The sequence below is a fragment of the Phycodurus eques genome, chromosome 14 (genome assembly GCF_024500275.1).
Source record: "Phycodurus eques isolate BA_2022a chromosome 14, UOR_Pequ_1.1, whole genome shotgun sequence".
Classification (NCBI taxonomy): Eukaryota; Metazoa; Chordata; class Actinopteri; order Syngnathiformes; family Syngnathidae; genus Phycodurus; species Phycodurus eques.
In genome coordinates, this window is record NC_084538.1 from 5,568,925 (window position 1) to 5,588,064 (window position 19,140).

Consider the following 19,140-nt stretch of genomic DNA (forward strand, 5'->3'; position numbering starts at 1 on the left):
TAACGATAAAACTGAGATTAAATCGTACCCGTAACGACGTAATTCACAAATTTACGACGGGAACGTCCCATTCAGCTTGCCTCGCATGTGCTCACTGGCCCTTTAAAAACTGGTGGTTGTTTCACGTCGTGTCCCACAATGCACCGCGGCGGTTGTGTCCACGTCACAGCTGACAGCCAGCCGGCCCGATAATGGCTGCCGCGGCCGAGTTGGCAGTCTAATGAACCGAACGAGTGAAAGCTGTTTGCTAATTGTCAAGGTAAACTATTGAGGGGCTAAATTAACTCATATTTTTTTATTTGTATTTTTGTACAGTTTAGCTTAATGACCTATCTTGCGGGCTTAACCGAAGCAAGGCTAAACTACCCCCACCCGCCCGGGTCGCCCTCACCGACCCCCGTTGTCTGTTTTGGTTTGACGGTGTTGTTGTTGTTGAGCCACCCCCAAAAAGATGTCATCGTGGCTCGGCGGGATCGGCTCCGGCCTCGGCCAGTCGCTGGGTCAGGTCGGCGGCAGCCTGTCGTCCTTCACCGGACAGCTCTCCAATTTTACCAAAGATATGTTGCTGGAGGGAGTGGAAGAGGTCGGAGGTAAATCGCCACATCATCATCGGGAGTTGAACCACTTTACTCGCTAATCCAACTAATGAGTATTCCATCAACGCATACGTAAATTTATTTCATTAATGGGTGACGTCGAGGATGGAATCACATGGCTATCTAATGAGTTAGTAACTAAATTGTTTTCCAAAGTGAGGTAGAAGATACAGTGATAGGAAAAAGTACTTGAACCCTTCGGAATTTCTTACATTTCTGCATAAATAGGTCATAAATGTAGCCTGATCTTCATCTAAATCATAAGATTAACAGTCTGCTTAAACGAATACCGCACAAGCAGGAACACATCGGCCAATGAAACTAACAGGAGTGTTCAATATATTGACTGCACAGGACAGTCAATGTGTTGTTTGTTTGCTCGCCATGTGATAGGGACACGTGCTCTGTTTGTGTTCCCCTTCTGGAAATGCATGTCGTCACATCGTACATATGTGGATGCATTTAGTTCTGAGTGGAAAATAACAAAGATATGTTGATTGTTTGCTGGAAATGCAGATGCCGCCACAGAGCTGCAGTTGTCCAATTCCAAGTTGGCGGACCTGGAGGCTGCCTTTTCCTCTCAGAAATTTGAGGTTGGATTATTATTTTATTTTTATACCCCCCGCCCCCCTTGATAAAATCTTACTTTTGTAATCAAATAGATCTGCTTGAAAAATTCAGATATTGACTAGAATGCAGTAAGGTGGTGTACATAGGCAGTATTTCCACATGTAGTGGCAAGGAGTTAGTTACTCAACTGTACGATATTATTGTACTGAATATTATTTCTTAAAATTTGCCACAAAATAAATAATTGCACATAATTCAAATGTTACAGGGTAATTGCTGTCCGTTGGGGGGAAAAAAAAAAAAACCCTCAAAATGTTTTTTTTTTTTTTTATGCCAACCGAGTCCAACTTATACTTTATATATATATATATATATATATATATATATATATATATATATATATATATATAATGAATTTTAATAAAAATGTATTGTTGGTGTCAGGTGGAAACGTTTGTCCAAATTTGGTCAATAATTAAAAAAAATCACTAATTGATACTGTTGGTTAGTCTTCAGGAGACTCTGTTATTTTTACAAACGATTAACCAAGCTAAAGTTTTGAAAATAACTTGCGCTCTTTAATGATAATTTCCTGAAAAATAAAAGTTTTGGGGATGTAATTATTCCACTCAACAGCGACATAGCTCTTAAAAATTTTCTGAAAACTTTTTTTTACTTATATAGTTTTACTTATTTTTCCACAAAAGATCCAACTGTAGTTAATAGTATTTATGGTATCAAATTTTGCGCTTTGTTTTAATAACTATCAGCAAAGATTTGATATTGATGTATTCATTATTAATAGATATATTTGTACAGTATATTTTATCGCTTATTTTGGTCGTGCTTTACATCAAAAGGAAAAACTGGCAAAATATGGAAGCACGAGGTAAGCTTCATCTTTATTTCTATTTATTTCAGACTTTCAAATGTTTACAGATTATTATTTTTTTAACTGCTCCATAAGTGAGACAGCTTTACAGATGCCACCTGATGCTCTGCCAATGCAAAGACATGTACACTGGTGGTGGTGACGGTCATATTGTTGTAAGGCAGTATTTAGACACTTATTTTTAACGGAACTTTGGTACACGCGGTACAGGTTGGCGTCACGCTGACTGGTTGTGGTGTTTTGCAATTCGATTATTACCATGTTGTTGACATGACAGGAATGTTTAGCATCTCGTCTGATTGCTTACCTGTTGTTTGGCTAACAGCCCGCGGACGTCTGACTCCTGTTGACATTGTTTTTGAATGGGACCGGTTTATGAGCAACTGTGTCTTTTTTTTTTTTTTTTGCAGTGCGAAAGGTTGAAAAAACTCCACGCCGAGCTGGAAGAGAAACTGGAGGCATCAGAGATCCAAATCAAGCAGCAGTCGGCCGAGTACAGGACGCTTCTGCAGCAGAAAGATGTACGAGCATCAACTTCATTTGGTTGGAATGGAATTCTCGTTCATTTCCCCCTTGGGCTGAGCGATACTGCTTTAAAATTATTATTATTTTTTTTCTAAGAAAAGTCAAATTTCCTATATTCAACCCTTATTTCCACCACTAGCAAATGACAACATTATTCAAAACAAGGTTTGCTTTATTTTTTTAATTATTTTATGCTTTATAGCCCTACAACATTACTGTGTTTTAATGATGGTAACGCTTGAAGAGTTCAGTTTTTTGTTTTGTTTGTTTTTTTAATGTGGTAATTGCTGTAAAAAGTTTGAGAACCACTGCCTTAGATTACAGAATCACAGCTAAAACGCAACCATTACTCCTGACACTGTGTGTCCTCCAGGTGGAGATCAGTCACTTAAAGGCCCGACAAAGCGGCCTGCAGGAGGACGTCCAGAAGCTTCAGTGCTCAGCCCAGTCCGCCTCTGCCGGCCCCGCCCTGCTGCCCAACACCACGGCGTCCTCCAGCGTCTCCACCACGGTGTCGTCCTTCCTATCACGGCCCTCTGCGTCCCACCACCACCATCACGGCTTCCATGGCGACGACATGGATCTCAGCGAAGTAATCTCGTCCCAGCAGGAGATCAACCGGCTGTCCACCGAGGTGCTGCGACTGGAAGCGGAGGTGGCGCACTGGAGGCGCATGTCGCAGGTGAAGATGAGGTTGATGACGTTTGCTTGTTAGTGAGTTAGAAAGACTGGCTTCCTGAGCTTCTCTGGTTACATTTAAAAATAAAACATTTCGACCGTTATATCTGTAGTTGCTGATTTTGCTTCAATTATTTTAAATTTCTAATTTTAAATTAAATTTCCAAATCGATTTTAAGAAACTACATTTCCAAATCATATACACAATATTATCATTTCCCAATTAAGATTTTATTTCTACATCAATTTAAAATTACATTTGCCAATTTGAAATTATATTTCCAGAGACATTTAAAATTACACTATCCAATTTAGAATAAAATTTCCAAAGAATAAAAAAAAATAAAAAATTGAAATAATTTCCCAATTTAAAGTTTAATTTCCAAATAAATTTATATTAATTCCTCACTTAAAAAAAGTCAAATGTATAATTCAATTTCAAGTTAAATAATAAAATAAAAAATGTAAACATTTATATTTCAATTGAAATGAAAAGGAAATGCAACTAAAATGTAAAAAGACGAATTAAAATTTAACACGTATAAAAATGTCAAGGTAATGAGATTTAAATGTCAAATTACATGTCAGATTACATTTAAAATTAAATTTAATACAAAACATTTAAAATAACGGTTACTTCCAATGAATAAAACATTTATTTCAAGTTAAAATTTGATTTAAAAATTCTAAAAATTAAATTGAATCCAAAAATGTCACTTCATTCATTTCACTTTAAATTGAAAAACAATTCTGATGAATTACAATTCAATTAATTACACTTATAAATGAAAGTGAAAACACACTAAGTTGAACATATTAAACTCTGTTAAATATTTTACCGCTGATGTCACAGTTTTTGCATTTCTCCTTTAGGCATCGACAGCAGTGGGGGCAGGTAACTCTGACCAGGGTGAAATTCTCAAGCTTCAAAGAACAGTTAAGGTAAATTCACGTGAAAAAAAAATGTGTCCCAATAAAATGCTAAAAATGCCCAACACTTTAGCAAAACTGTTAGACTTGACCTTTGTTTCTGTTTTTTGCAGGAGCTGCGGGACGAGATGAACCGCGAGGTGGACGAGCACCAGCATGAGCTCGCCGCCCTGCAGGACGCCCAGCGCCAGAAGATGTCTGACCTCAGCCGGCGCCACCGGGAGGAGCTGGCCGAATACGAGGAGAGGATCGAGGACCTCGAGGACCAGCTGCAGAATGGTCATCTGATGTTTCTATATGTGACCTAAGCCAATGAAATGACAGTGAACCCCCTTTATTGATGGTAGCTAGGGACCGAGCCCTGCTGCGAGAATCGAATATCTGCAAATAATTGGTGCACCCCTCTAAATGGGGGGGAGTAATTGCCTTTCAATGTCACAAGAAGGCGGCAAAGAACTTAAAATACACAATCATGAGCCCATGTTACATACAGTAACAGTAGAGATCGCAAATGCTGACGAAAAAAACACCATCAATGATGGCGATGGGTTCGATATATATGTACAGGCGTCAACTAATTTCTCCAAATGTTTTTCAGGCTCCTCTGCAGCCAGTTCCCCATCAAACCCATCCAAAGAGCCAGAGCTGCAGACCACTGTCGCTGTCCTGCGCGAGGCGGCGGAGGAGCGGGAGGCGCGCGAGGCGCGTCTCTCTGAGCTGTCCGTAAGCCTGGAGGAGGCACGGAGGGATCGGGCCTCGCTGCAGTCGGAGAGGGACGACGTCCAAGAGGAGAACGCGGCGCTGCTGCAGAACTACGCCCGGTTACAGGCCTCCGTGGAGGAGCTTCAGGCACGGGTACGGGAGCAGGAGAGCAAAGCTGTGCGGAAAGCCCAAATGGAGCATGAGATCCAAGTGCTGAGGGACAACCTCGCCGGTGCCGAAAAGGAAACGGAGAGACTGAAAAGCTTGCTTGTGGTAAGTGAGTCCGTGGCTCTGACGGCGCACAATTATTGTTTTCTAAATAATGACCTTTCTGCCTTTATTCTCACCAATCAGGCAGAACCAAAGGAGGAGGTTGAGCATGCTGATATCTTAGAACTGAACACCATCATCGGTACACTAAGAGAAGAGAAGGAGGCCCTGGAGCAAGAAAAGGTGGGATAATGTCATCTTTGTGTAATGGGCGTACTCGTACAAGGTCATTTGAACAATTCCTTGAAATGAACAGAATGACTAGAATCCATCTACAATCCAAAAAGTAGGCACATGCGCATGCACAATGTTCCTGTCATATGATAAATGCAATTGCTCCTCTCACCAGATATTCATGATAACTGCCAATTTCCACAAATACAAACACGACTGGGATTGATCCAAGCTTCTAATGGCCTTCTGCAAGTTGGCCTTTCATCATCAGACACTAGATTAATGCTTTGTTCGTTTCCCTCTCAAAGCTCGATCTGCAGCAGAGACTGAGCGCAGCCGTGGAGGAAGTCGCCGGGGAGAGCGTAGCTCGACCAGCTGAAACAGAGTCGACGGAAGACCTGAAGGAGGTGCTGGAGACAATAGAGAAAACCTTGAAGGCCACCCAGGAGGAACGTGACACTCTGTTGACTGAACTAGAGGAGCTGGACTGGCAAAACCAGGAAGCGACGCAGGTCCGACTGAACTTCCAGTGCCAAATTAGAAAATATGAACAATTCTTATGTGAATGCTGCATTCACATGTGCTATTCTGCTACAAATAGTTGTATTATTCTTCTGCCACTTGTACTTCTAAGACGTTCACAATTCTCAACTGATTAAAACTATTCGACCGCAAAATATTCCGCTCCTTCAGGACGTGTGGGCAACTATTTATTACAGTCCCCAAATTCCCAATTTTCCCCTCACAATTCCACATTTTCCATGAAAAAGATCGAATTGAAATTCCGTATTTCCTTCCACTTTTATCTATTGAATCCATTCCAACTTCAAAATGTTCAACTCATTTGTGATGTATCGGAAAGTATTGTTCGCATTGCCAAAAGTCTCGCATTTTTCAATATTGGACATTTTTTTTGGGAGAAAATACCCAAATGAATGGAGACCTTTTACAAATGTTCCTAACCCTTCCACATTTCGAAACCAGTTCAAACCATTCCAACTTCCAACTGTTCAGCATAATCGAAGGACATTTGCTTTCCATTCAGGTTGCAATTTTGCAATATGTAGCCATACCTACTGTTAGAATGTTAGCATTTGAGCAATTCTCATTAGAAAAAGTACATAAATACAGGACAAGATATAAAATCCTCATCGATCACACTGATTTGAGCTATTCTCACTTTATTGGTACTATAATTAATTCAACCATTTTCTGTAGTGCTTCTCCTCATTAGAGTTCCGGGTGAGCCAACAGCCATTCACACTCCCATTCACACCTATGGACAATTTAGTCTTCAATGAACCTAACGTAGATGTTTTTGGAATGTTGGAGGAAGCCGCAATACCCGCAAAAAACCTGCGTGAGCATGGGGAAAGCATGCAAACTCCACACAGGAACATTTGAACCCAGAACCTCAGAACTGCGAGCCAGATTTGTTGGATCAGGAAATCAATAAATTAAATGGTACCTGTCAGACAAAGTGAAGTAGGTGACAAGATGTCAAACAGGAAGGTGTTTTGCCACTATCTAAAGAAATTAAAGTATTTTTAAGTTCTCCAACGCTTGCATTCTACATTCTATGTTAACTAATTCTATGGCATTTCAGTTCATCAGCTCTTCATCATTCATGCACCATTATAACATGAATTGCAATTCTCTCATCTTCACTTGTCATTGTGCTTTCCTCTCCCAGCATCTGATCGCCGTGAAAGAGCAGCTGAAGAAGGCCGAGGCAGAGCATGGCGCCACCAAAGACCAGAAGAGTGCGCTGGAGCAGGAGCTGGAGGCCCAGAAAGAGAGGATCAGCCAGAGCGCGTTCACGCTCAACGACCTGCACATGAGCAAGCAGCAGCTGGAGGGCATCATCCGGGAGCTGAAGGACAAACTGACACAAGCTCAAGAGCGGGCCAAGGAGGCCCGCAAAGAAATATTGGAGCTGAAGAAGAGCTTGCAGGAGAAGGAGGTGCATCTATTGGCAACAAAAGAAAAGCTCGCTCGAGGTGAAAGGACAAGAACGGATGAAGATGAGCTGGCAGCGAAGGACGGAGAACTTTTGGATCTCAGAGGAGAGCTGGAGAAAGTGAAGTCGGTGGACTTCGAGCTGAAGATGGAGAACGGGAAGTTGAAGGAGGCCGTGAGGAAAGCGGAGGACTTGTTGGAACAGAGCCAGACAGCGGCAAGCAAAACGCTGCAGGAGAAGGACACCCGCATCGAAGCCCTCAAGCTGGAGAAAGACCAACTGGACTGCGAGCTGCAGCGGGCCGAGCGCTCGCTTGCGGAACAGACCAAACAGTACCAGCGCACTGTGGACGAGCTGAGCCGAGCCCACTCCATGGATGACTCGGCTCTGCAGAAGGAGCACGAGCGCGCCGTTAAGCTCAACCAGGAGAAGGACACGGAGATCGCTCAGCTGCGCCGCGACGGCGAGCAGCTGGCGGCCGACCACCGGGACACCAACGAGATGCTCGCCATCACCGTCGCCGGGCAGAAGCAGCTTACAGACTTGCTCCAGGAGAAGGACGCATTCGCCGAGACGCTGAAGCAGAATGTGGCGGACGCGCGTGCCGAGCTCGAGGTGAGCGTCGCGGTGGCGAGGAGGGAGGCTGACGTGCTCGGACAGGCGCTGGAGGAAAAGGACAGACAGCTGGCGGGCATGAAGGAGGACAACAGCCACTTGAAGGAGGAGATGGACCGCGCACGGGATCAGCAGAGCAGACCTCCGCGCACCCTGGACATCATCACCGAGCTGGAGGCTGAGATCACCCAGCTCAAGTCATCCAGAGGCAGCCTAGAGGAGGAGGTGCGGGATCTCCGGCGGAGCCTGGAGGAGCAGCAGGCCTCGCTCCTCGGATCTCGGAGCGAGCTGGAGCAGGCCTCGCTAGACTTCGACAGGCTCCTGCAGGCCAGGGACCAGGAGCTGGCCGGACTGCGACAGATCCTGGAGAGACGAGGCCCCGTCGAGTCCCCGACGGAGCGGGGTGATGTTATCCTGCAGGAAGACAAGACTGTGTCGCTGAACCAGGAGAACGGCAACGAGAAGCATGACCTCTCCAAGGTGGAACTGGAGCGACTAGTGATGGGCATGAAGGAGAAAGAGACGGAAATCAGCCAGCTGAACGAGAAGAACCTGTCTCTGACCAGACAGCTGGACCAGTTGGCGGTGTCTCGTGATGAAGTGGGGAAGCTCTCACAGGTGATCCTGCAGAAGGACCTGGAGAACCAGGCCCTTCACGTATTTAATACTACCCCCTTGACCTTCATTAACAATATTATATCAGCAACACATCCAAATACAGTGAAACACCTGCATTTTCGCGGTTTGGCATTGGCGATGTTGTATTGCTTTGACGCCATCTTGGTGCCAAGGAACTGTTGAGGTGCTTCATTTAGATAATAGTCCTTTGCTGCTGTCTTGTGGTATCCCTAGGCAATTACAGTGGAGTTTAAATCTTTGGGTGGGGTATCAGCTGATAGCAGATTTTTGCTATTCGCAGCATGTAGTGGTGTTTATTTTTTTTATCTAGTAGTATTTGTTTTAAATCATTCTTTTTTTTTTTTTAATAAAGTATTTCTTTTTCATGACGTACTTACTGTATTTTTGTTAATGAACAGTAATCCACGCTGTTTTTGGCCTTCGCTGACATCCAAAGATCTTGAACGGTTCATTTGTCACTTCAGCATTCTTCGTACACAGATTACAACTTTCCTAATAAATGGGCTTTGGTACGTGAGGTGTGTTTTTCATCGAATACCAGATCAGTTTGCTAAAATTAAACCGCGATTATGCAGGCATTATTGTAAGACATTTTTTTTGATACTATCTACTATGTTTTATTACCATTTTATATTTTTTTAATTTAATGTTTTTTGGTATTTCAGATGATCCTGCAGAAGGACCTTGAGATCCAGGCCCTTCATACACGAGTCACTATGGGTGGCGGTCAGGACGTCCTCTTCCTCCAGCAGCAGCTGCAGGCCTACGCCGTGGAGAGGGAGCAGATCCTCGCCGTGCTCAATGAGAAGACCCGAGAGAACAGTCAGCTCCGCTCCGACTACCACCGCCTCATGGACATCATGGCGGTCAAGGAGGCGGCGCTGCTTAAGCTGCAGCAGGAGAACCAGCGGCTCTCCAACTCCGGCGACCCATCGGGGAGCCAGGAGATGTTTAAGGAGACCATCCAGAATCTCTCACGCATCATCCGGGAGAAGGACATCGAGATTGATGCGCTGACGCAGAAGTGTCAGACGCTGGTGACGGTGCTGCAGTCGTCGGGCGGAGACGCTGGTGCCGGCGGGGTCAGCAGCAACCAGTTCGAGGAGCTGCTTAAGGAGCGTGACACGCTCAAGCAGCAGGTGAAGAAGATGGAGGAGTGGAAGCAGCAGGTGATGACTACCGTCAAGAACATGCAACACGAGTCGGCGCAGCTTCAGGAGGAACTGGTCAACCTCCGGGCTCAGGTGTCTGCCGATGGCGACGCAGGCTCCAAACTTTCGGTGGATTACGCCAGGCTTATTCAGAGCTATGAGCACAAGGAGCAACGGCTGGGCAGCTTGAGTGTGGAGCTGGCCCAGGTCCAGCAGACCCTCACCCAGCTCAACACCACCAAGGATCTCCTACTGGGCCGTCTAGGCCACGCGGCTCCTGAAAGCGAAGCTCAGTCGAGCGCGGTCGACGCTCCGAGCCAAGACCTGACGTCACTTCAAGCCCGGTTGGCCGAGCAGGAGAACCTGATCCGGACCCTCCAGGAGAACAATCACCGGCTCTCCTGCTCGGCCTCCTCCTCCGAGAGCGAGCAGAGGAGCCACGCCACCGAGCTCCAGCAGGTCCGCGCCAGTCTGGAGGCGCTACAGAGGTCCGTCCGGGACAAGGACCTGCTCATCAAGACCAAAGGGGACCATCTGGCTCGAGTCGGCGAGACGCTGCGCAACCGCGAGAGCGACAACGAAGTCCTGAAGCAGGCCGTCACCAACCTGAAGGAACGTGCCGTCATCCTGGAGATGGACACCAAGACGCTGAAGGAGGCGAACGAGCGGGTGGCAGCGCGTTCGCGGGAGAAGGAGTCGGAGTTCCGTGCGCTGCAAGAGACCAACATGCAGGTGTCCATGCTGCTACGTGAGCGAGAGTTTGAGCTCGGCGCCATGAGGGACAAAGCCGCCACCGTGGAGAAGATGCTCAAGGACAAAGAACAGGTCAGTTCACGGCCCATCGCCACTATTAAGGCCGTTGTGCTACCTTTCACCAGGGAAGTTAGTGGCGTTTGTATTTTTGTTAAATCATAGAATTGTTCAACATTACATTTGAACAGTGCATGCAGGGCCAGAACCTCTGCAATCTCAAATGCTCATCAAATCAGAACCAAATTGTAATTTTGCCCATTTTTTAAAATTTCTTTTTACGTCTTATTCATTGTTTTTTTTTTTTTTTTTGTCAAAGAAAAATTCCGTAAACTACGTGTGGTTTTTACTGTTGTCTCACTGGCACAGGGTAAATCGAGTGAGCTCAATCAACTCCTGAACGAAATCAAGTCCATGCAGGACAAAGCGGTGGCCTTTCAGCAGGAGCGGGACCAGGTGGTGATGGCACTCAAGCAGAAGCAAATGGAAACCACGGCGCTACAGACCGAGGTGTGAATGTTCATTTCAGTATACTTTGAAGTCCCAAAGGGAAACATGTTTTGCAGACGGGGGTGTTTAGATGCTCATATATTGCTGTCGTGTTGCCATGAAAGGCAAGTTCTGTCTCGCAGATTTTGCATCGTATTCGTCTTTAGTATTTTTGGTGAAATGCTTTAACTTTCGTGCGCCTTTGCTAACGCTAGTTAGCCGTAGTTCTTCCAGGTACGTCACGTGCTATAACCCGAATGCGAGCAAGCGGGGGGAATCAGACACTTGAGAGAAGAACAAAGGTTAAAAATAAAAACCAAAGACTTTAACTATGAAATTAATTGTTGACGATTTCTGCCTCGGCGAGTTGGGTTTAAATGGAGAGACAGTAGAGGGATAGAGAGAGCGAGAGAACAGGATTGTGGGTTTAGCAACCGGGGGAGGGACAAGAAAACAATGGGCAGAACAACAGCAGCTGAACAAGTTGTCTGTGCGTCCGGACAGCTGCAGCACGTGCGGGACAAAGAGCAGCGCCTTAACCTGGAGCTGGAGAGGCTGCGCAACCACCTGTTGGAGATCGAGGACTCGTACACGCGGGAGGCGCTTGCTGCGGAGGACCGCGAGACCGAGCTGCGGCGGCGCGTGGCCCAGCTGGACGAGAGGCTGGCCACGTCCTCCAATGCGGTGGAGAGCGCCAGGTCTGGATCAAACTTAACTGAGTGGACTCAAGTAGCACCAAGCTAATTAAGCTAATTTTTTTTCACGTCTTCATTGTGTTTTTAGCCAGCAGGCCAGCATGCAGGTGGAGTCTCTGCAGGAGCAGCTGAGCGGCGTGGTCAAGCAGCGGGATGACGCCCTCCTGCAGCTCAGGACCTCCCAGGAACAGGTCAAGCAGTATGCTGTATCCCTCTCCAACCTGCAGATGGTGCTAGAGCAGTTCCAGCAAGGCAAGGACCGTAGTCAATGCAACATGTGTCCAAGTGAAATCTCTTTTACATCTCATACGGCAATAAACAGCTTGAAGCCTCTTTTTTAAAAAATTTTTTTAAGAATCTTTAATAATTATAATTGCCAAACTACCGCTTGCTGTAAAGTGAGTTGTGTAATTTGCCACCATACAGCGCTCATATCTCAAGTTTGCGCTTGCAAGTCAAAGCAAATAATCGTCTGCATCTCAAAACCCGTAGGTTAGGTCAGTCGAGTCTCAAGGCACCACTGTTGTTATAATAACATTTTTGAATGTAGGAGTATTTTTTTTAATTTCACGTCAGTCATAAACCAATGTGCTGTGCTGTTGGTTAGATAGATTGACTGTCTGTTGTACTAGAGCGGCTCCAACTACCGGAGACAAATTCCTTGTGTGTTTTGGACATACTTGGCAAATAAAGATGATTCTGATTCTGATTCTGATAGATTAGCGTGAGCTTCTGATTCCACTGCCTTCACACACAATTTCTCCACCCGTGACTTAGCGGCTAACTGTACGATGTTCCGCTTTTTACTTTTTTTTTGGACTACATGGGAACACTTATCACGTCAAAGCCAAAAGCTAAGCAGAGCTGTACTTTTGTTGGGTGCACAGGTTAGCATCACCATTTATAAGCAAATCCAGCACAGCCAGAAACCCCCTTTTTGAAGCTTATTTACAGCACGTACCTACGTACAAACAGAAGTGACACAAAGTTTATAAGCAAGCATTTTATAAAGTCCTGTTGTGTCGGTATGACTGTACAACTTCTTACCTGGGGTGTACAGTGACAGCCGCTCAAATTGTCTGCTTTCAAAATGAGTAGAGCGTAGATACTGATTCCTCGTGCGTCACAATTTGACTGTTTTGACCTGGGAACTGATTTATTATTATTAATTTTTTTTTCTGGGTGGAAAAGTGTCCTAATGTCTCCTTTGCTGCCATTCAGAGGAGAAAGCCATGTACTCTGCAGAGCTGGACAAGCTCAGGAAGGAGAAGGAGGAGTGGCGAAGGAAGGCGGACAAGCTAGAAGACCAAGCGTCTGCCCTTCAGGTGGTTTAACCGCTTCATGGTTGCATTCCACCTTAACATAAAGTGGGTCTAAATGTGGAAATGACGCTCACGTTGCAGATGAACCTGGACGAGGCCAACGCCGCTCTGGATTCGGCGTCTCGCCTCACCGACCAGCTGGACTATAAGGAGGAGCAGATTGAGGAGCTGAAGCAGGAAGGTGAGGTCATGGGCAGTCTTCACGTTTCATGTCCGACGTAATAAACGACAGAGCAAAAGAACAAGAACAAAAGCCTTTATTGTCCCCTGCCCCCTGAAGGGAAATTTTCAACTTTCACACGTTAGCAGCCAATTTCCGTACTTTTTTTGGATGATGGTTGGTCCACCTCCAGACCCTAACCTCGCCCTTGCTGCCATTGGGCCTTCCTTTTAACAACAGTAAAGTTATTTTCCTCTTGCTTAGAATAAAACAAACGTCCCACAGACTTTTCCAACAACACACATGAAGGCCTCTTTGTGTCAGGGGCAAGTGTATGTATATTTGTGTATGTGTGTCTATAGATGGATCGATCAAGACTAATGTAGTGTTTTCCTGGAGTTCCTTTTAATGTAGGGATTGTTGTTGTTAAACTATCGCGTTGTTAAACCTGATATTTGTTTTATTGAAAACAAATGACCCGAGGACTTTTCCTACATCACTTAAGAAGGCTGTCTGGGATGAAATATTTCTCCCACGCCTTTGTTTGTTCTTGAATGCAATATCTGATATGACTCCGTCTTGGTCGGTTGTGTTATTCTAGACCTGCTCTATGAGTTCATGTGTTTGCCCTGCTTCTTATCTAACTGCCACCTATGGAACATGTGCAGTACGTGGCGTCTATGAATGGATGTGTGTGTGTTTGTAGTGGACGTGAGACAAGAGATGTTGGAGGAGGCCCAGAAGAAACTGATGAACCTGTTGCACAGCACCGAGGGCAAGATTGACAAGTAGGTGACATGATTGACAGCGGAATTTGGCAGCTCAATTATGTTTGTTTATTATGAAGTATAATGAATTGTAAGTAATATTAGACCTGTTAGGATGGATTTTAACCAATCACTCAGTCAGCACTCATTACTCCTCTCTCTATGACTTTGGTGTCGTAAGTCCTACCTTCCCATAACTTCATTTGTATGTACCTTCATTTGCTGACTTTTCAGGTACCGGTGACGCATTATTGGACTGAATGAGTGTCAATCATCATAACAACACCACTGAAATGTTATAGATGTTTTTTTGTTTAGTTCAGTGGTGGGCAAAGAATGGCTCTGTTCTTTAATTTGGGGCATTCACATTAGCCAGTGTCCTGAAATATTTGTCGCATTAATTTAGCTGCCCCCCCCCCCCCCCCCAAAAATATTTGGTTAATTAAAACATTTGTTCCCTTTATTTTTTTAAATAAAAATCTCTATATCCATTTAACATTTTATGTTTTATTAAAGAAATAATTTTATAAATTATAAATAATTATACATAATATAGTGTTGCCTTGAGATACAAGTGAAATGACTTGATTTTTTTTCAGATCTGAGCTGTGGTTCAACTGATTTTTGTTTTTTGATTGAAGATTGGAAAGTGAGCCTAAAATGATTTATGATGCATTATTTCGCCATTTTCCCTCAAATGATAGTAATATTCCATAATTCCTTTGGGGCAAATAACTAAAAATGCATAGTTACTATTCCCCAAGGAAATAATAATACAAATCAAATGAGTCTTTATTTTCTCAATGCGCTCCTTGATGCAGTGATGGACATTGTACATTCATTACACACCAAATGACATTTAAATTTTGTGTCCCCCAGGGCCCTGATGCGTAACCTGCTCCAGGGCTACTTCCACACACCCAGAGCCAAGCGCATGGACGTGCTGAGGCTCATGGGTAGTGTGCTGGGGCTGAGCCCAGAGGACGTGGAAAAGGTCAGAAATGAATTGAAAGGCGTATTCCTTTCAAATGAGCGACATCATTGTAGCAGAATTTGCACACCGGAATAACGCCGCCCCTGTTGCAGCGTGGCTTGTAAACGCACAAGCAAAGCGTAGTGTGTGTTCAAACGCGCCTTTCACTAATGTCCCATGCATTAACGCAATATACTGTATTTAGGAGGAGTTCAAAAACAACAAAGTACATATATATATATATATATATATATATTTTCTTTTTTTTTTTGTCTTCATGTTTTCAAAGCACTCATGGAAAAGAGAGTGCGACTAATTAAGAACTGATTTTCCAAATGTCAAATTCTGTAAGCTCACGCTGTCCAAACAACAGTGACTGATGCGTGATTATTAAAAAGTGTGAAAATTGGAGGTGTCTCAATATAATCTCTTAGATTCGTCCACTATCTTGCAAAGCTAAAGTTAAGTCTGAGAGTGAACAAACATTGCAGTGAGCTTGAAACGCACATTTAAAAATGTAAATTTGCTCTTCTCTGACCCCAAGAAACCCTAAAAAAAACTTCCACAAAAGTGGAAAGAAGATGTGGCAGCAGCCCAGAGGAACCATTCCAACCCTCCTAAAGGGAAGCAGATATGGCAACTTGGATTACTGTGCCCCCAAAGACAAAGAAAATTTTTATGGTGGTGCGCTTTTGTCATGGTGTGTCCCTCGCCTCCTGTGTTTTTATTTTTTTTATTTTTTAAACACCAATGTTCCTCCCCGCTTGTGTTTACATCCCCCTTACGGGATCACAGCGCGCTCTAAGTGCATCCAGCTGCGAGCGAGCGACGTCTACGACGAGGGAGGATGACAGCGCGGTGAGGCCGCTTCCGGCTGCAGCGACGTGTCAAGTCAGCGAAAAAATACCCAGCGGATCTAATTATGCGGACAGAGCGCGGGGGAAATGAAGACCATTAAGTCTTCGTCAACTTGTCTGAGGCCTCTGCCGCAAAATTGCCACGACAGAAGATCTGGCATTTGTCAGCTGTGTGGTTTTTGTTTTTGTTTTTTAACACACAACCTGATATGGAGGAATATTGACTCGCTTTCACACAGCAACACGGCATGCCACCATCAGATAATTAGATGACACCAATGTTAGCATCTGGTGTGACATATTACAGTGTTTCCCGGTTCATCGTTAAGATTTTTGGTCTCCGAAATCCCTGCTCTTATCACAGAAAACTGAAATGTGCAATTTTTTTTTTTCCCTACGCCTGTAACCGTATCGAAACCAAAATTTGCGATACTCTGAGACAAGAACGTGTGTCGCCTTAGAAATGGCAGAACCGCAAAATTTCCAACTGCCAGAGTTCTATGCAGTTTAATTTGAAGGCCATATCGCCCGGCCCTAGTTAGTGCTGATTTCCAGATGTGGTCTTTTGCGGTCCAGATGCTGGAGGAGGACACGGCTCGCGGCGTGAGCGGCTGGGTGTCGAGCTGGCTCGGCGGCCGAGGAGCTCAGAGCGTCCCCGGCACTCCCCAGAGGCCCACCAGCGGATACAGCTTTAACACGGTCAGAAGAAACAACGCTGACACACTCTACAGTGACTTCACTACTTTCACCACCCCTCTGATAACAACAACAAAAGTCACAAAGTATTTTTTCTCATTAAAAAAATTGATTACAATATTTTTGGGGGGAGGCTGGTATGGATTAATGTCACTTCCATTCATTTGCATGGGAAAGGATGATTCGAGACATGATTTGTGTTAAGAGTGTGGTCACGAACAAATTAAACTCGTGTCTCAAGGCACCGCTGTATGCTCTTCTTCAAATGATATGATGACATTTATTGTATTATTTTTTTTTTTTAGAACTAGAGTTTTATGGAGTAAAACTCTGTTTTTCTTCCTGTCACAGTCCTTCTCAGAGATGTTTGTCAAGTTCCTGGAGACGGAGTCGACACCGTCGCTCCCTCCGCCCAAACTTCCCGTCATGGATATCAGGCCTCTGAGCGCCCCGCCCTCCAGGAGAGCGCCGACGAGCGGCGCGGCGGCCGCCAAGTCCAACAACCCCTTCCTGGCACCGCGCTCCGCTGCCGTGCCCCTGCTGGCCGCCGGTGTCTCCGGCGGGCCGGGCGGGCACCTGCTGATGAAGCCCATCTCGGACGCTTTGCCCACCTTCACGCCCGTGCCCGTGTCGGCCGAGGCCAGCGGCGGTGCCGTGCTCAAGGACCTGTTGAAGCAGTGAAGTGGACATGTGTGCATAGAAGATGTGTTTGTCCTATGCAGATTCATCAAAGTGCTTCCTTACATAAACCAGAGCTGGGTGAGAGCATTTGAACCCCCTAAATGGTGGCTTCAAACTAACATGGCCGACTTCCTGTTTGTTTTTGTTCAGAATCGTTCACTCTGAGTCGATTCCGAACATAGCCTGCGACTTCTTCATGCGTCCTGTCATGTGAAACGTCTCTACCGAATTTGTCGTCATTCGGTAAAACTTGGCCACCTAAGATAAAACCCTCTTAAAAGGCTATTTAGTTGCCAAAATAATAATAATAAAGCTGAGAGTATGGATAAACAGGTCCTCGCCTTCATCCGAAATAAGACATTTGGTGTGGACCTTGTGGAGTTCGGTTATTAGAATGAAAAATTTTACTTTGCCGCCATGCGCCACCCTCAAACTTCGCAATTTAGCTTCTCCCATCGGTTAATTATACGTGTTTTAATTTGGGTAGAAATCAGGTAAAATGTCACAGTCTTGTCTAATCTTTGAGGACACCTGGAAATGGCAGAAATGACCCAAAATTGGCCGACATCCTGTGTTTTTTCCCGACATTGCTGACATTTTTGTGGGTCTACTAGTGATCGACATGTCTGCCAAATTTGGTGTTGCTCAGTGAATATGGCTGACCGTGTGTTAAGAGTTTTGCATTGGAGGGCGAGACATCTAATTTAGCAATGAGTTAATTCTTTGCAATTTAGCGTCAGCCATCTGTAGTATACGTGACTCTAATTTGGTAGCAATTGGACAAAATCTATGGGACAAGTTCATCTTTGACGGACCCCTGAAAGTCGCCAAAACGAACATAAATGAAAGATTTACGGTGTCTTTTCCGGTATAGGTTATTGACACCTTTTTGCTGGTCTGTTCATAACGATCTTATGTACTAAAATCTTGCGTTGCTTAGGGAAACTGGCTTTGTGGGCTGAATATTTAAAAAAAAAAAACAACAACAAAAAACATCTATATTGCTCTACTGTTGTTAAAATGGCTGCTTGAAACCAAAATGGTGGATGTCTTTTTAGATATGGCGTCGTGGGACTTTTTTAGGGGTCTCCTCATGAATGACATTCCAAATTTCACGTTGCTGAGGGAAAGTGGCTTTCTTGAATCAACCCACTACATGACAACAATCTACTATCAAAGGCCGCATTTAGAAGCGGGGGAAAAAGCAGATTTTTCCTTTTCATTAATGATAGCCAATTTTCATAATGATACCAAATTTCATGTTGCTGTGGGGAACTGGCTTATTTGAATCATTTTACTACGTGACTATATAAAAAAAGAAGAAGCAGATTTTCCATTTTCATTTAACACTAGACATGCCTCCCAAATTTCATGTCGCTAAGGGTATTTGAATCGACCCCACTACGTGACAAAAATCTACCGCGAACTTTTGGAAGGGAAACAATTTGGTTTTCAAACTTGTCCCACCACGTTGTTTCTAAACCCAAGTGACCTTGTGAACATCGCAATTTTCAGCCTTTTCTTTTTTTTTGGGGGGGGGGTAAACTTTTTATTTTCTGATGATGATGGAAATGATGTCGAGCATGCAAGCCACGTAGTTGCCAAGCATTCTGTGGCCGCGGTAGCCCGCAGAGTCTACCCAACAGCACATGCTCGAGTCATGACGGGCGTACGTCAACGACGCTACTATTACACAGTTATACACGTTTATTGGCTGGGATTGTTTTTCTTGGATTTATGGGCACTGGTTATGAGGTAGGACATCAAAGTGCCTGTTATTTTGTGCAAATAACTTGTATAATCTGGAGTGTACATGCTTGATAGGGATATTTATATTTACAGACTTGTTTGTACATTTATTGTAAATCAGCGACTTTTTTTGTAAATTGGAGGAAGGGGGGAATAAAAGTACTTCTGCCCCCTGTTGGTGGCTTAGCTTTATTTGGGGCCAGGCATGAAAGGAGGGTGTCTGGGGGGGCCGTCCCTTCTCAGTCTGATGGGATCCAGCTGTGGAGTGAGGCAGGGGGCGGGGGGCATTGCAAAATCAT

General features: G+C 44.7%; 1 protein-coding gene across 2 annotated transcripts; it reads left to right on the forward strand.

Moving 5' to 3' along the window:
* The first annotated feature begins 157 nt into the window (after positions 1–157).
* trip11 (thyroid hormone receptor interactor 11) lies at positions 158–19,071 on the forward strand. 2 transcript variants are annotated; one of them, XM_061695648.1, is made up of 20 exons: positions 158–590; positions 1,113–1,189; positions 2,469–2,579; positions 2,957–3,265; positions 4,135–4,203; positions 4,305–4,470; positions 4,790–5,166; positions 5,248–5,346; positions 5,646–5,849; positions 7,031–8,530; positions 9,217–10,527; positions 10,822–10,962; positions 11,446–11,639; positions 11,725–11,888; positions 12,858–12,961; positions 13,040–13,139; positions 13,825–13,906; positions 14,765–14,879; positions 16,292–16,414; positions 16,763–19,071. In XM_061695648.1, exons 1-20 carry the CDS (start codon positions 452–454, stop codon positions 17,090–17,092), a joined length of 5,715 nt encoding a protein of 1,904 aa, XP_061551632.1. In that variant the 5' UTR covers positions 158–451; the 3' UTR covers positions 17,093–19,071. The 2 variants fall into 2 exon arrangements, with proteins under 2 accessions (XP_061551632.1, XP_061551633.1); XM_061695649.1 differs by lacking the exons at positions 14,765–14,879; positions 16,292–16,414; positions 16,763–19,071 and having other exon boundaries at positions 13,787–13,875.
* The last annotated feature ends 69 nt before the right edge of the window (positions 19,072–19,140 follow it).

What these genes read in the sequence shown, in the direction of transcription:
- trip11 (XM_061695648.1), top strand. Translation starts at nt 452, where the DNA reads ATGTCATCGTGGCTCGGCGGGATCGGCTCCGGCCTCGGCCAGTCGCTG. An exon ending in GACTGAAAAGCTTGCTTGTG is followed by an intron (nt 5,167 to 5,247) that starts GTAAGTGAGTCC and finishes CTCACCAATCAG; the next exon opens with GCAGAACCAAAGGAGGAGGT. An exon ending in AGGCCCTGGAGCAAGAAAAG is followed by an intron (nt 5,347 to 5,645) that starts GTGGGATAATGT and finishes TCCCTCTCAAAG; the next exon opens with CTCGATCTGCAGCAGAGACT.